We start from the raw sequence: 16,064 nt of genomic DNA on the forward strand, positions 1-16,064 counted from the left end.
GAATTTTAAGGGTTTGCTTAGAGATATTGGGTGGGCTGCTCTTATTTTCCACTGGTAGTGGGGTAGAGGCCTTATCTGAGTATTTATCAGTTATTAGAAATCTTGGGTCAGAGGGTGTAAGATTTAAAATAGAAACATCGTTGTTACTAAGAGCTTGTTCTTGGTTACTAACATGAGGGAATGTCTCTGAGTACATATTCCAGTCCTCAAATATATCCTTTAGTTGTTGAGTTGTTGTATTATGGCCGAAGTCCTCCTTATACCAATTATCTCTAACTGGATGTTCTTTCTGTGACACAGTATCCTCCAGTCCTTGATTAGTAAAGTTTGTCTGAGGGGCTATCGTCAAAATTCCCATCTCTACAAGGGCAACTAGAGTTCTAATAGTAGCTTTCAGACCGGAGACTTCCTGCTGCAGTTTATCCATATTATGAAAAAAAAAATCTGTTGTCTGCTTAGTTAAAAAACATTGGTCTCTTAAAATTTCCCACGAGGAGGGAGTTTCTTCCTCGTTTTCTCCTAAAACCGACTTGCCTAAGTTTTCCTTTGTAGTGTGTGAAGTTTCTTTGCTTGCAGTAAGTTGTGTTTGTCCACTTAGTTGGGAAATATCTCCTCTCAAATCTGGATCAATGGACCAGTTAGTTGGACCTTCGTTAAAGGAGTACTTGTCTGAGTTTCTTCTATCTGCTAGATGATCTCCTGTCTCAGTTATGAAACAGGTACTGTCAAGGAAGCCCAGATTCTCTATAGATGTTAATTCTGAAATACTTTGGTCCAACTGCAGCTCTTTAGCTTTTGCTTTTGGTTCATTATTTTTATTTATCCCGCAATAATCTAATATTGATTTTTGAATTAGGTTAGGAAGTGAGCTATTAATTATTGTGCTACGACTTTGAGCACGTGTGGTCACCATTTTATACTCATCTGGACAATTTTCAAGAGGTACGATATGCTCAAACAGCTCTATTTTCTTCTTTTCACATCTCTTCCCAGCACTCTGGTTTGATTTCAAAATATTTTTTGACTGCTACAACATAAAGAAGGGAGTCAAGGCTTCCTTTGTAGGAGTGAGAGACTAATTAGCTTGTAATATGCAAGGGGGAGCAGAGATGGTAAGGTTGTTAGATGTCAGTTCAAGGGTTCGTATGGATTAATCCTCCCACTCATAGAAATATTTCTACCCCCTTATATAGTTTATAGTTCAAGTTTACTTCTGCTCTCTTACTCCTTCGACTGAAAAGGTTCAGTTTAGTATTTCAGAGCTCTTCTCTCTCCGTTGAAATTGCAGCTGCGTTAGTGTTTATGTTAATTAAGTGAGATGCCGGGCCGCTGGGAAATAGATAATAGAGAGTACCTGTATACGTGAGCTGGATTTTCATCTGTTCAATTACAAAGATGTACTTTGAAAGAAACTGGAATTTCACAGCTTCCTTGCTTCCTTACGAAACAATCAAGAGGCAGTAGATGTTTTCAGCTTTCTGCTCCTGTGAGTTCCCTCCTCCAGGTTTCGGCATAAACTGCTTTGTAGCTTATCTGTCCAGTACCTCTCTTTTCCTTTCAGAAAATTTTTTCAAGGGCCCGGGGAAGATAAGGGAGTTGTCTTGCTCTTAAATTAAATCCACTCACTTAAATCCACTCACTTTAGGTAGCTCGCAATTGCCAAAGATATAAAATTGGTATAGGAGCCAAACAGACGTTCGACCGAGTCAGTCGCCATCTTGGCCCCCCCTCTCCCAAATGCTATACTGTATGCTGTTTCTTTCAGTCCCACCACTTTGCAATTTTAACACCACTGACATCGTAGGAGATAATTGCCAGTAGCACTTCTATGTGATCTATGCTCTGTCAGCTTCTGTCTTAGAAACTTCATTTATTGGCTGTGATCTTTACATAAATGTGATCTCTGTAAGTATCACATACATTGGATGAAGCTTTTAGCCAGGGGCTAAGAGACCATATAACTTAAAGAAATATTAAGTTAAGCAAAGTTTTAAAATGGATTGTCTCCACGAATATTGCATACCTTTCCTGTTATTGGAATAATTTTTATCCCCTCCTTGCTGTTGACTGAAAGAGAAGGGACTATAGCTCAGCAGTAGAGCACATACATTGCATGGAAAAGATCCGAGGTTCAGAGAACCCTGGCATCTCTACTGCTTTCATGTATGAAATGAAATGAAATTTATATTAACTTACATGTGCCAGGTAAGAAGATCTTTGTAGGGAATCATATATATGTAAGACAATGCTTTTAATATTGCTTCATTTATCTTGTTCTTAAGGAATGTGACATTTCATTATAAAAGAAGCAGCCTGAGCTATTTTGGAGGAATTTGTTCTGTGACTAGAGGTATTGGAGTAAATGAGGTAACATTTCTCTTTTGGAGATTTCTTGGGGAAGGGGAAGAGTTATGAAATAGCTCCCTTGTCATGTACCTTTTTTCAAAAATATGCTTGGAGCGTATGTTTTAAATCAGATGTAGAATTAGAATTTCTCTGTTTTGTTAGGGCTTTTTGACCATTGCCTCTTCTGGTTGCTGCATATTAGAATCAATAACCTTCCTTAATGAATTGTAGGAATCATGCACGTTGTCAGCCTCTTTTCCCTCAATGAATGATATTGCTGAACCAGAAGTGAGATTTAAAGTACTAATTAGTGTGAGGATTTGGATGTTATTTTGGCACAATAGCTGTTGAGGCTTTTATCCAGTGTTGGCAATAGACAAAAACTTATACTCGAGCAAGGTGGGGCACCCAATTTTTGCTGATTCCACCCCATATGCTGCAGCCCTCTGTTCCATATGCCATATTGTTCTCCCAACCATCAGAAACAGCTTTTCAGGCGGATTGTGGGGCTGCAGTGGGTAGGGTTGAATAGGTAAAAATCAGGTGTCCAGTCTGCTGCTTGCTTAATGCCAACATTGAATACAACTTAGTATTTCTCTTTTATTTCTTAGTACTTCAAGTCAGTGCACTGGCTGTTTGTATACCCAAATCTTTGTGTAGACGTGCCATTTGATCATAGCTGGAAATCAAAACATACTTTGGTTGGCCTATGGCTCAATCTCAAATAACTTTACAATAAACTTTTGTTAAAGCAACCTTACAGCAAATATGGGAACCATGAAGCCCTAGAGATGTTGGACTATAACTCCCATAATCCCTGTCAATGGCCATGCTGGTTGGAGCTGGAGTTGAGAGTTCCAAGCTGTAACCCTCCAGATGTTGTTGATCTCAGAGAAATTTTCTAGATTCTCATTTATTTGGGTTGTTTCAGCAACCTGATGTCCATGCCAGAATGAATCCCCATTTTATATGTTCTGTCAGGTTTTTGGCAAATTAATGAGTGGCGTTTGGCTCTGCAACAAAAGGGATTTTTTATTCGTAATGTAACAATGTAGCATACATCATGCTGATGTTGCTGCTTCCAAATGAAATTTCTGGCCATTAGCTGCCATGGCAACAAATTGCCAATACTTGGCCAACTCTTTAGTCATGCAAAGGCCATTTTCTCAACAAAAGGGAATGTACCAGGCTATGTACTTAACAAGTTTCTTTTATCTGCTTAACAAAAGGCTGCCTGCTTATCAAAAGAAAGTGGCTACTGAATATGATTTGTTACATAATTAAAGTATAATGAAGACATATAAATATAATTGTGATGAAGAGCACAAAATCAGTGTATAATTTGAACAAATGAACAAAAGACAGGAAAAATTCTACTTTCACATGTGGAATGGGAAAGGGGGGGGAATTGGGCTACATGCAGGACAGTGAAATGAGGATTCACACATCCCTAGACATAGGTTTCCCCATCCATGCTACTATAGATTTAAACTGGTTTTACTTACCATGTGAATGGCTCCAAAATACCTTCTCATTCTGTCTGTCAAAAATGCTGTTATTTTCTAGACTCTTATACTCATTTTGGGAAAACAATTCTTTCTTATTCTGGAGTTGCATGGTTTTTTTCAGTATCACTAATAAACTGGGCCCAAACATACTTTCTTAGTTTCCATACATATGTGTTTCTGTTGCTTTAGTGTACATGTTGTGGAAAGTTTGAGGATGCAGTCCTAAACGCACTTGGAGGAATATTCAGATTAGTGAGACATTTCCACAGAATATGTTTTAGGATCCGAGTCAAATTCCATACAGAATAATTAGTTAAGCAAAAGAAATTGCAGTAATCTGCAGTATTTTTGTGTGCTATCTACTTTAATTTCCTTTTGCAGCAGTATGGCCTTCCCTGGGCAATGGCACAAGAACTATCCCAAAGTCTGGCTCAGAATTTAGGAATACAGTGGGAGCCAGGAGCCAGAAAACCAAGTATGTATTTGCCATATAATTTATTTCATTTTCTTAATTAAATTGGGTTTATAAAACTTTTAGATAATTTGGACTTTTTATTATCTATAAATAAAGGATTGCGTTGCAACAGTATCTTGCCTCTTCTAGGGCTTGGGGGACTCTCAGGAAAGGCCAGGGATGTAGTATAGAGAATTGTACCAAAACCCCGGGGTTGGGGAATCAACAAAAATCATGCGGAGGCTGGTGCCCTCTAAAACTGGTGGGGCTGCTATGAGGTCATAGGGGTCTGCAATGAGGCCAAAGGGCTGTGGCCAAGGTCTGGTTTCCTTCCCATCCTCCTGCATTGAAAGATTCTGTAGATGCTTAAACATTGCAGTTTTACAAACAGTACCTAAAGAAACTGAAAAGCACCTTACTTTGGTTTAGAAGAGGTTCACAAAAGGCAATAAAATTATTGATAAAACAAAATGAGCATTTATATAGGTAAACAACTCTCTCCTTCTACCTGCCTACACACAGAGAGAGAGAGAGAACACTGTGACCACTCTTTTCTGTCAAGCTACATCTGGTTAAATGCAAAACATCAATCCCCCCCCCACAGGTGTTCCACTTGGGTCCTGTTTTTCCCTCCTCTTCCTGTCCCTCCCTCTCCAACAGTCAGCAAAAGGCCCATGAGGGCCAGGGCCTACCATCTCCACACACTGCCATCCTCCTCCTCCTCTTCTCCCTCCAACAGTCAGCAAAAAGCCCATCAGGACCAGGACCAAGGCCTGCCCCACCACACTGCCATCCTCCTCCTCTCTCTTCCCCCAACAGTCAAAAGGCCCATTGGAACCAAAGCATATCCCCCCATGCCACTGTGGTTTTTTTCCCTTGCTCCCCATGCAGCAGCATACACCCACCCACCTACTCTGCACAATCAAATACTGAACTGAACTCATAGAGACATTTTGCTGCTGCTTCATGGCTATGCGGAGATTCAAACCCTGGTCTCCCAGGTCGTAGTCCAACACTCTAACCCAGCCTTTCCCAACTAGTGGGCCACCAGATGTTGTTGGACCACAATTCCCATCTTTCCTGACCATCGGCAGTGCTGGCTGAGGCTGATGGAAGTTGTGGGCCACCAGATGTTGTTGGAAAGTTGGGAAAGGCTGCTCTAACCACTGTGCCACAGTTTAGTGTGACATAAATGAGCATGAATGCACACTCCACTCACTTGCTCCCCTTTCGTCCTATCATGACCAAGAAGAGGAATTAGGGAAGTTTCATTTCTGCTTTTGATTATTCTGACCTGGAACTATGGTTAGTCTTAACTATGATTAGTTTAAACAATCAGTTGCAATAACTGTGGTTTAAAGTTGGCTTGTTTAAAACTAACCAGAGTTTATCACTGTGGACAATATGACAAACTGCATTTAATCAAAAGCAGAAGTAAAACCTTCTGAATTCTTCCTCCAGGCCACGTGAGTAGAGGGAGGGGTTGAGCATGAGAGCACGAGGCTTGTTCCTGGTCATTTACATTGTGCTAAACTATCATTTACTGTGACATGCAAGTGCGGCAACTGTGCTTGAACTGACCCGTAATGACTTTAGCATGCACTCAGAGGGAAGAGACCTCAAACTGTGTTCAAATGTAAGGAAGCGACAAAGGCTGGAAAAGAAAATTATCTTTGTTTGATTTTATTAATGAACCTCTAATGAAAAACTGCAGCTATTTTCCACTAGGTATGCTTTATCCTGTTGGTGTTGTAGTGTTGTATTCAACAATTAAGACACTTGTGGGAACAAAAATGATTGTTAAACTATCATCCTCTCTTCTGTTCACAGTTTACTTTTATTACTCATGTATATTTTTAACTACTTTTCTTTGTTTTGCATTTTTCATTTTGTTTCAGAAGGCTGTGACTGCACAGAATCCTGGGGTGGATGCATCATGGAGGAAACGGGGTATGTTGTACTAATTGGTATTTTTAGTTCTTCAGAACAAATTAAGCAGCATATGTTTAGACTCATTGCTGGGGTGCATACAGTACAGCAAGAAATATTTACATGTGATAGTAAATCATGAGCAGTGTGCTAATGAATCCTGCCCAATTGCTCCCATTTTGCTCCTACCCTAGCATGAGCAACAAACCAAGAACCTTGACACACCATGTAATCCAACTGGGATCTTGGTTTGTTTCTTCCTCACAAAACTCCAATCAGCAAGCAAGTGAGGAACAAACTTTGGCTTCTGGTTGTGGTTTGTCTAGTATTTGTCCAGTAAATACTTCACTGTGAGGCCTTTTTCTCATTCTTTTTTTGTCTTTCAGTGTCTACCACCCCAGAAAATTCTCAAAGTGCAGCATTGCAGAATACAAAGAATTTCTGCTTCGTGGTGGAGGTTCCTGTCTTTTCAACAGGCCAACAAAGGTACATTGACTTAGGATGAAACTAGATCCCTGTAACATTTATCTCTTGAGAACAAAAAAGGCTGGGGCAAGGGAGCAAATCTGAGTGGATAAATATCTGGGAGGGAAAGAGTTAAATAGACATTTTACACCTGTAGTAGAGATGTTGGCTGGGCCATATTCAGATGAAAAGGCAAGCTTTACAAGCCCTCAAAGCCCTACTTCATCTTTGATCAAAATCCAAGCAAGAGAAGAATCCCCTGGTATCCACCTGCCCATTCCACTAGCCTCTACCTCTAAAACACATCCCCTCCTTTCCTTACCTTAAAGCCAAGCATTGGTGAGAGAAGCAGAAGAGGCTTGTGACAGAAGAGAGTCTTGTTCCTTCCCCATGCTTACTCCCCTCCAGAATGATCACATATCTGACTCCCCCATACCCTGGTACTATATACTCAGTGCAACCAGCAGAGCTGGGGGACACCATAGCTGGGGAACACTATGGGACATAAGTTCTTCTGGAGTGGAGGGAGGGAGGAAAAAAACTTCCCTTCTTCCCACACACCTCCTCCCCTGCTCTTGCTATCACCTTGCTTAAATGTAGGAAAAGTTAAGGTAAGCGGGGAGCATACTAGAAGGGGATTCCAGAAGCTGGATGGGGGGGGGAGTGGTAGCAGAGATGGGTAGGTATTTTTTTCTAAACTCTTGTGTAAGTGTGGAAAATGACTGAAATCTTCAGTTTTTGGGAAGATTTCAATTCTAATATGAGGTATGCTTTGGTAACTAGCCCATCTGTAGCTGTTATTTTCTGATGTAAACAGTGGAGAGGTAAAGAACTCTCTCTTAAATAGGCACCTAGACTCGTGTTGTTTTCTGTTAGACATAGCAAAGTGAATGAAATGGATATGAATTTGTCATTAAAAGCTCTCATCATATGATCTTATATTATTCTACTTTCTTTGTTGTTGAGTTCTGTAAAAAGTTTCAGTCCAGTTGCATGATCAGATTTAAGAAGTCTTAAAGCATGAAGATCCTCCATGGCACAGAGTGGTAAGTGGCGGTAACGCAGCCGAAAGCTCTGCTCACAGCCGGAGTTTGATTCCAACGGAAGGAGGAAGTTGAATCTCCGGTAAAAGGGGTCGAGGTCCACTCAGCCTTCCATCCATCCATGGTCGGTAAAATGAGTACCCGGCATATGCTGGGGGGTAAAGGAAGGCCGGGGAAGGAACTGGCAATCCCACCCCATATATACAGTCTGCCTAGTAAACGTTGCAAGACATCACCCTAAGAGTCTGAAACGACTCACACTACAAGTGTGGGGACACCTTCACCTTTACCTTTAAAGCATGAAGGGTTTTTTTTCTGCACTAATAACTATGTTTAAACAGTAAATCCCTATGGTAGCATTTAATATAACTTGTTTCTGATTACTGGTTATGTGTTCCTGGAGAAAGTATGCATTTTCATGCTTATATGCATTAACACATAGATTTATTTTTATTAATTTATTATTAAATTTATATTCTGCCCTTCCTCCCAAAAGGAGCCCAGGGAGACATTAAAATGCAAACTTTTGTTGTTCACATTTGAGCCCCATTCATATATAAAGCAGAGTGTGTCTGTGGCTGTTTTTATGTGAAAAGCATGTGGATGAGAAATGCACCACCACCACCCCCTTCCACCTTACCTTGCTACACTTTCTTGCTTCAGGCAAGTTTCTCCCAACCCAGCTATGATAATGGAAGTTAGCTGGGCTGTAAAGAAAATTTCTTGAAGCAGTGGAGTGCAGTGAGGTAAGTTTGGGGGAGAGAACAAGGTTTAGCTCCACTCACACATGTAAACCATTCTGTGTTTGTTTATTTGTTTATTTATTTATTATTTGTTTATTTATTTATTATTTGTTTATTTATTTATTATTTGTTTATTTATTTATTATTTGTTTATTAAATTTATATCCCACCCTTCCTCCTAGAATGAGCCCAGGGCAGCAAACAAAAACACTAAAAACACTCTGAAACATCTTGAAAACAAAAAACTTTAAAACCTATTAAAACAAAACATCTTTAAAAACATCTTTTTTTAAAAAAAGCTTTAAAAACATCTTTAAAAGTAATTCCAACACAGATACGAACTGGGATAAGGTCTCTACTTAAAAGGCTTGTTGAAAAAGGAATAAAACTACACCTTTACATGATGTAAAGGAAATAGAGAAGTTTCTTCTTGGAACTCCTACTAAAATAAAATCAAGAAACACTTGAATCTTTCACATATTCTTGCTATCCATCATAGTGTTAACATTTCTTTTATAAAGCTGTGTAGCACAGTTTATAATAGATTTATTGCAAATGTCAGAACATTGGTGAATTTATCTTAGCTAGTTAAAGTTTAAAATTATTTTGATGTTTTTTCCCTACCCTTCTGTATCAGAAACTGCCTGGTATATGGTATAAAGTTGTGTGCTGTGTTTTCCCCCCTACTCTTCCAAATTTTCTTTTGGAAGACCTTGTGAATGGGCTTTATTTGTGCTTATAATCTGGCTGATTTGATTACCCTAGATCAAAATGGCTGTTATCCTTTTTTTATCCCTTTTTCTTTTTTTATCCTGAGATGAGTAACATGGTTCACAACATCACAACCGCTTTGGAAGACAGTCTTCAGTGTGGCTGTTACTGTAAGAAGTACCGGCTGAGATCCAAAGAGTTACTCTAAATATATCAAAGGAATACCCAAGCAATTTTTAAAAACATACTTTTTTCTGTTAACAGCACAGTTATTAACTTATCACATACTGCTTTTGAAAGTCCCCTTGGTTTTATTTATTTTAGTTATTTATACCTTATTTTTGAAACTGGTTTTCCAAAGCAGCTTACTCTCTTTCACACACAAACACTCATGTATATCTATATAGTGTTAATAAAAAATAAAAAACCAAAGTTTGCTATTTCAGAAATTCAAAAGTCACCTTGAACTTGGGGAAATAGTGTGGTTCTTTAGATTCTGGAAGAATTCAATGGGGCTAGATGATCAATCTAGTCAAACATTACATATAATATTTTTCTATTTGCAATGGATATCAGTCATAAGACATAATTAAAATATTCCATATATGTCAATACAATTCCTTGTGCTAGATATTTCTAATAAAATGGCTAGCATCCATAAAACAATCATATATAACAATAAAATATCATTGTGCTGAACATATCCCCAAAGCATTTCAACCTATACAGGTCTTCAGTGGGAACTGTAAATTTTTATCAATTAAATGCTGTTGTGCTCCTTTAGCATTCCTAGATCCTGTAAACAATATGTGCGACCTACAGGCAAAGTAGAGAACAAATGTAACCAACTATACCTTAATAATATGCATATATATGGTATAAAAGGTATAGATAAGTCCCCCGTATACACAGAACACTCACTCACCTACACCTTTTCTATACAAATCTATAGATGTTGTTCCTCTTTAAGAACAGCAATAATATCTGTATAGAAACCAGCTTAGGTATTTATTTCAGACAACAATCAGAACAAGCTGCCTGAGATAACAACCTATTTCATTGAATTAGAGTGGCCTGCATTAATATGGGTGAGTGACACCGGATTATGCATCAAAAGAGACATTTTAATTCAATTGTGATACATTCTGACTGTATTCTTTTATAATTTACGTTAGATCCTTAATATTTATTCTTCAGTCTCAATTAGGGTTGCCAGGTTAGAAGCATCCCAAACCCTGAGATTTCAGGGGCAGGCCCTAGTGATGTCACAGAGGCAGGCTGTAGTGATGTCATGGGGCAGGCTGTAGTGACGTCATGGGGCAGGCTCTAGTGATATCACGGGGTGGGCCCTCGTATCATGCTTAATGACATCACATCAAGCATGAACCACAGTTGCTTGGAGCATACAATTCAAACAAAAACATCTCTCTGACTGGAAATTAAGATAGAAATCTTAGCTAAAAGATGGAGACTGGGTAGGGAACATTTAACCTAGACTACTTGGTTCTGGCAAGAAGGGTTTAAGTGCCCTCAGGCCAGGCCAGTCACCAGAAGGCCACTGTAGGAAGAAAGGAGCCTAGTGTTCTGGAGATGTTCGAATGGAGCATGCAGGAGTAAAGGTGGATGCCCCTGAAGACTGCAATTCTAAACACACTTACTAAGCCCCATAGAACTCAATAAGAGTTACTTCTGAGTAGATATGGTTTGCTAAAGCTTGACTAGGGATCCTCTGCAAAGTTATCCATATCAAAGCAGGGTTGGCAACCCCCTGCCTGGAATGCCCTGCCTGTACCTTTTAACATGGCTGCTCCAAACCTCTTTACAGATTTGACACTTCACGTTAGAAAGAGGTTTGAGAAATGAGTAAGAGTAAGAAGATTCTCTACCATTTTCTGTCTACCCTGTGGGCTGCTATAAACTTACTTTGACAGCCAACCCAATTCCAGTGAGTAATAATTGACAGAGAGAAAACACACATGGTTTGGTCTACCTTCACAGAAAGCAGCTTCAGAACAACAATTGCAGCCACACTTCCCAGTATGTGAATTCTCTTGTACCGCTATTGTGCAAGAAACAAACCAACAACTTGCATCATCAGTGGGTTTAAGGGGGTTGAGCTGAGTGCATAGAACCACTGTTGTTGCTTCAATGGATGTATGGGAGTGAGGTTAAAGGTAAATGAAATGCAAATAGGAAAAAAAAGGACTGTGATGATTTCACAAATGTGATACCATACCAACCACAACAAAATTCCTACAAGTAAAGCAGAAAACTCAGCATCCCACAGTCAGGATTCCTAACCAAAAACCAAAACTAAAAAAATCTTGGCAGCCAATCAGCCAAGGTCACAGAAATCCCCATGCAGCACAGCTTGACTTAGGGGCTAAAGGAGCACAACAGCATTTAGCTAATAAAAATTTACAGTTCCCACTGAGGACCTGTATAGGTTGAAATACATTTGGGATATGTTCAGCACAATTATATTTTATTGTTATATATGATTGTTTTACATATGGTTTTATGGATGCTAGCCATTTTATTTATTTTAAACTTGTACTTGTTAGAAATACCTAGCACAAGGAATTGTATTGCGCCAGGTGAAAACCTTTTTATACTCCCAGGCATTTTAAAGTGTATTTTAAACAGCATTTCCGTATTTTGGATGTTGTTTGGTTCGTTACTGTTTTTTATTATTATTATTATTATTATTTATTGTATTTATTGTATTTATATATTGTGCTTGTTTTTATCTTTTTGTACACCGCCCAGAGAGCCTTCGGGCTTAGGGCGGTATATAAATTAAACTAAATAAATAAATAAATAAATAAATAAAATATATATGGACATTTTTAATTATGTCTTATAACTGATAACCATTGCAAACAGAAAAAATATTATTTGGTTTAAGTTCTTTAGATTTTGGGCATTTTTTTTCTGTTTCTCATGGCATTGATTGAGCCTGGAGTGAATTTGCAGAATCCACACTGAAAATGTCATGGGAAAATCTGCGTAATTGGCACTGGAATGTATCTAATCAAGTGGCAATTGTACCACATTGAAGAGAACTGATTTTCCCTGTTAAAATTTAATCCAGTACAAACATATGTGGGGACAGATACCTCATTGTCTGACCATCATAGTAGTTTGTCTGTGTGTCCTCTTTTACTTTTACCTATGTTGTCATTGGGTTGGGTCCAGGCACTCAAGACTAGGGTTGCCAGGTCTCCAGTTTTCACCTGGAGACTCCAGATTTTTTGGGTCCTCTCCAGGTCTCCAGGTGAGTCACCCCAATGTCCGGACTCTTAGCTCTTGTTTTAAAAATAATAAGTTTCTAGGTGGTCTGGTTCAAGAGATATACACCAAAATGTCAGCCACTCCTCTGCAACTTCTGTTAAATGAGCTGGTAGCTGGCTGTTCTAATGTTGCTAATAATGTCAGGTTTGTAGCCAATAAGTGAAGTCAGGGTTGTGATTGACAAGGGATTTATTGACCTCCAGGCAATAGCTATAATCCATTGCAAGGCCAGAAAATTGTTGTCTTTTCCTGGTTTATAGCTTTCAGCAGTAGTAAAAGTCCCTGTCTGTCTGTGTGCTAGTCAGGAGATGTGGAGCAAAAAAATATCACAGCAGGATCTTGGGAGGCAATTGTTTACTGTAAACAATTTCAGTTCTGATTAAAATAAAAGTGTACATGCAGGGGCTTTTCAAATTACTAGCAAAAAATAGCATATTACATTTTATCTTTCAAATAATTTTTGAACAGAAATTTAAAAGAAGTGTACATGCAACTTGTTTACATTTTTGTGGGCTGTTGAAGAGGGCAGTTTATTTGTCTGATTCATAGCCTGTTTTTGGAAACCTTCCCAATATGAAGTTTTAATCTTATATTCACTTTTCTGGGAGTAAAGCTGCAATGCTAATTCCATATACTGGGAATAAATCCCTTTGAATTCAATAGGACTTACTTTTGAGTAAACATGGTTAGGATTGTGCTGTAAATTAATGGAACATTTGAGTGAACATAGCAAAGAATTATAAATCTTTCTCTCCCAATTCTATTTTTTAAATCAATTAGGCAAGGCTTACCTAGGTGTCACTGCTTTTATTTGGTAGGAAACTAAAAGTGATTTTTTTTAAAAAAAAAAAGTTCTGCAGTGACCACCTGGTTTTGACAATAAACTATTATATGGGGTGTATGTATTTTTACATCTCCAGTGTGTGTGTATATAGAATCTTTCCAACAACCCTGTGAGGTAGGGTTGGAAACCAAGGCAGCTCACAACAAGAAATAAATCCATTTAAAATCCAATAACCATAAAACAAGTATGAAACAGATGCAAAACAGCTTAAAGTAGCATGATTCTGAATTTTGGATTGGGTGAGTGAAGTTCTTGAGATTGCAGTCCTCTGCACGCTTCCCTGTCTGAGTAAGCCCCACTGAATACATTGGGACTTGCTTCTGAGTAAACATGCATAGGATTGCACTATAAATATCTTTATAGGCTGCGTAAAAAACATCTTTGACAGTCACGCTTATATAAATATTTCTTCATACCATGTCCTCATAAGTATCTATTTTCCACAGGTAGCCTGCCATCAGATTGGGTACTACTGCCATCTAGCGTCCGAAGGCAAGAATGCACTAGAGTTAAAACCTGGGCCTCGGGCCCCTCCCACTCCAGTCTTCATTCTTGCCTTCGTCCGAGGCAGGTTAAATTGTTGGACAGAGCGATAGATAAGTCTTTATTCCTTCTTCCATTTCACCTTTTTTCACCTGTTTGTTTCTCTCCCCACATTGGTGTTCGGAGGGTGTGCAATTTTTTCTTATTTTTTCCTAGTATTTTGTTCCTTATCACTCCTTGGCGTTATTTTTTCCCCTTTTTGTTTTCCCGTTTGGGATTGTTTAGGGGTACGTTGATGAGTCTACTTAAGCGGCGGCTGCTGCTTTTTTGTCGGGTGGGGGTCCCGCGGCTGCGGATCCCTCCCCCCGCTCAGTTTCGGCTGCCTTTTCAACCCTCCTGGGGCCTTATTTCGCTGAGGCTGTGGCTCCCTCGCGGGCTCTCCACCCGTTCCCATGCCCCAGGACAGCGTTTTTTGGCCTATGGCTGCTCTTTCAGCCCTCCTGGGGTCTTATTTAGGCAACCCTGATATCGTGGCCGCCATTTTGTTTTTTGCACTTTTAAAGTTTTTTCCTTTCTGAGGCTTCTTGAGGCCCTATAAGGCAGCCTCTTGTCCCGGCTGCCTTCTCAGTCCTGTTGGGGCTTTATTTAGGCTCGGCTGCTTTTTTCAGCCCTCCTGGGGTCTTATTTAGGCAACCCCGATATCGCGGCCGCCATTTTGTTTTTTGCATTTTTGAAGTTTTTTCCTTTCTGAGGCTTCTTGAGGCCCTATAAGGCAGCGTTTCATCCCGGCTGCTCTCTCAGCCCTGTTGGGCCTTAATTTAGGCTCCCCTATTCTAAAGTATTTCTGCATGTGAGACCTGTGTCTTTAGAACGACCTATAGTCAAGAGATACCACACCTTCCCCATTGTGTGTGTGTATCCCCTTATGTGCACCACTATTTGAGGCTTAGTTTTCGTCAGTGCACTTTGGTGGTACCGCACCTTCCCCATTGTGTGCGTGTATCTAGCCCTGGCCACGCTGCGCTTTTTAAAGAAAAGCATCCTTTTTTCCTGGCAGTGTAATTAGCGGTCTCGCACCTTCCCCATTGTGTGCGTGTACTTAGCTAGTGGCCAATAATACACCTCAACTTCTCACTTACTTTTTGGAGTCCTGATTGTTTAGTGGGGCGCTTAATATTGGTGGGCGTACATCCACGATCTCAGCACCTTCCCCATTGTGTGCATGATCCAGACTTTGATCTCAGCACCTTCCCCATTGTGTGCGTGATCCAGACTTTGACATGGCAGATCAGAACCCAGAGGTGCCACAAGCTTCTAAAGCAGGTCGTCAGGGCATCACTTCATCTCTACGCAAGCCACCTAAACACAAGCCCGCTAAAGCCTTAGCCAAGACTAAACACCTGTCTGGCCATGGGCCGCCCAAGAGGGCACGCTACATTGCACCCCTGCTCCCAGAGAAGCCTCTGCACGCAGCGGTGCCTGTGCTCTTTCAGTCTCCTTCTGAGTCCTCAGAGGATGAGTTTGAAGGCTTCCCCAGCCAAACCCCTTGCCAATCTGACCTGACTCCATCTGTGCAGCCTCATGCGCCTCCATAGGAACATACTCTACCCGCACCTCCACCTGCAGGGATACAGCTGACTCCAGATTTTCTGCTACAGTTACGAGAGATGCTTGGGTGCCTATATCAACCTCAGCCTCCACCTCATGTATCCTCTCAGCCTGAAGTTTCGTGGCAGTCTACCTCTGCAAGACTACCGAGCTGCCATGATGATGCCCCGCTACCCTCACCTAACCCATTTGATGTGGTCAGGGGCAGAGTGGGCGTGGAATCCTCACAGATGGAGGACTACTTAAACCTTTTCCAGGCTGACCCTGATGAATGGAGTGGAGAATCTGACCCAGATGAGGACTACTCTTACCGCCTTTTCAACCCGGCAGACATCATTCCTCTGTATCGCAGAGTAATGGATACCCTCGGCATTCAACCAGAACAAACACCACCGGTTGCCCCTTCGGTGAAGGGTGCCAGAGTCCTCAAGTCGCCTAGATCAGTGGATCATTTTATCCCTGTGCCAGATCCCATTAACAAGCTGGCCAGAGAAGAATGGGCCCGCCCTCTACGTCCGCGCCATTCCTCCACTTTGGCCAACAAGCTGTGTATACCCTGGCCCTGGACTTCATGTCATTCCTGAACGTCCCGGGGGTGGACCAACCCATTTCCAATCTCGTGTCTCGGTCTCTCCT

At 40.4% G+C, this 16,064-nt stretch overlaps 1 protein-coding gene across 5 annotated transcripts in view; it reads left to right on the plus strand.

Annotated features, from left to right (window-relative positions):
* ADAM23 (ADAM metallopeptidase domain 23) overlaps window positions 1–16,064 on the plus strand; it is a 210,146-nt gene that overhangs the window by 126,254 nt on the left and 67,828 nt on the right. For 3 of the 5 annotated variants that reach the window (XM_061607894.1, XM_061607898.1, XM_061607897.1), the window contains exons 12-15: window positions 2,283–2,367; window positions 4,236–4,329; window positions 6,210–6,258; window positions 6,624–6,723. In XM_061607894.1, coding sequence (XP_061463878.1) covers window positions 2,283–2,367; window positions 4,236–4,329; window positions 6,210–6,258; window positions 6,624–6,723 — 328 coding nt within the window. Of the gene's footprint in view, window positions 1–2,282; window positions 2,368–4,235; window positions 4,330–6,206; window positions 6,259–6,623; window positions 6,724–16,064 lie in introns of all 5 variants that reach the window. The other 2 variants (XM_061607896.1, XM_061607895.1) reach the window with 1 other exon arrangement.

Source organism: Rhineura floridana, chromosome 2, assembly GCF_030035675.1.
Source record: "Rhineura floridana isolate rRhiFlo1 chromosome 2, rRhiFlo1.hap2, whole genome shotgun sequence".
Taxonomy (NCBI): domain Eukaryota; kingdom Metazoa; phylum Chordata; class Lepidosauria; order Squamata; family Rhineuridae; genus Rhineura; species Rhineura floridana.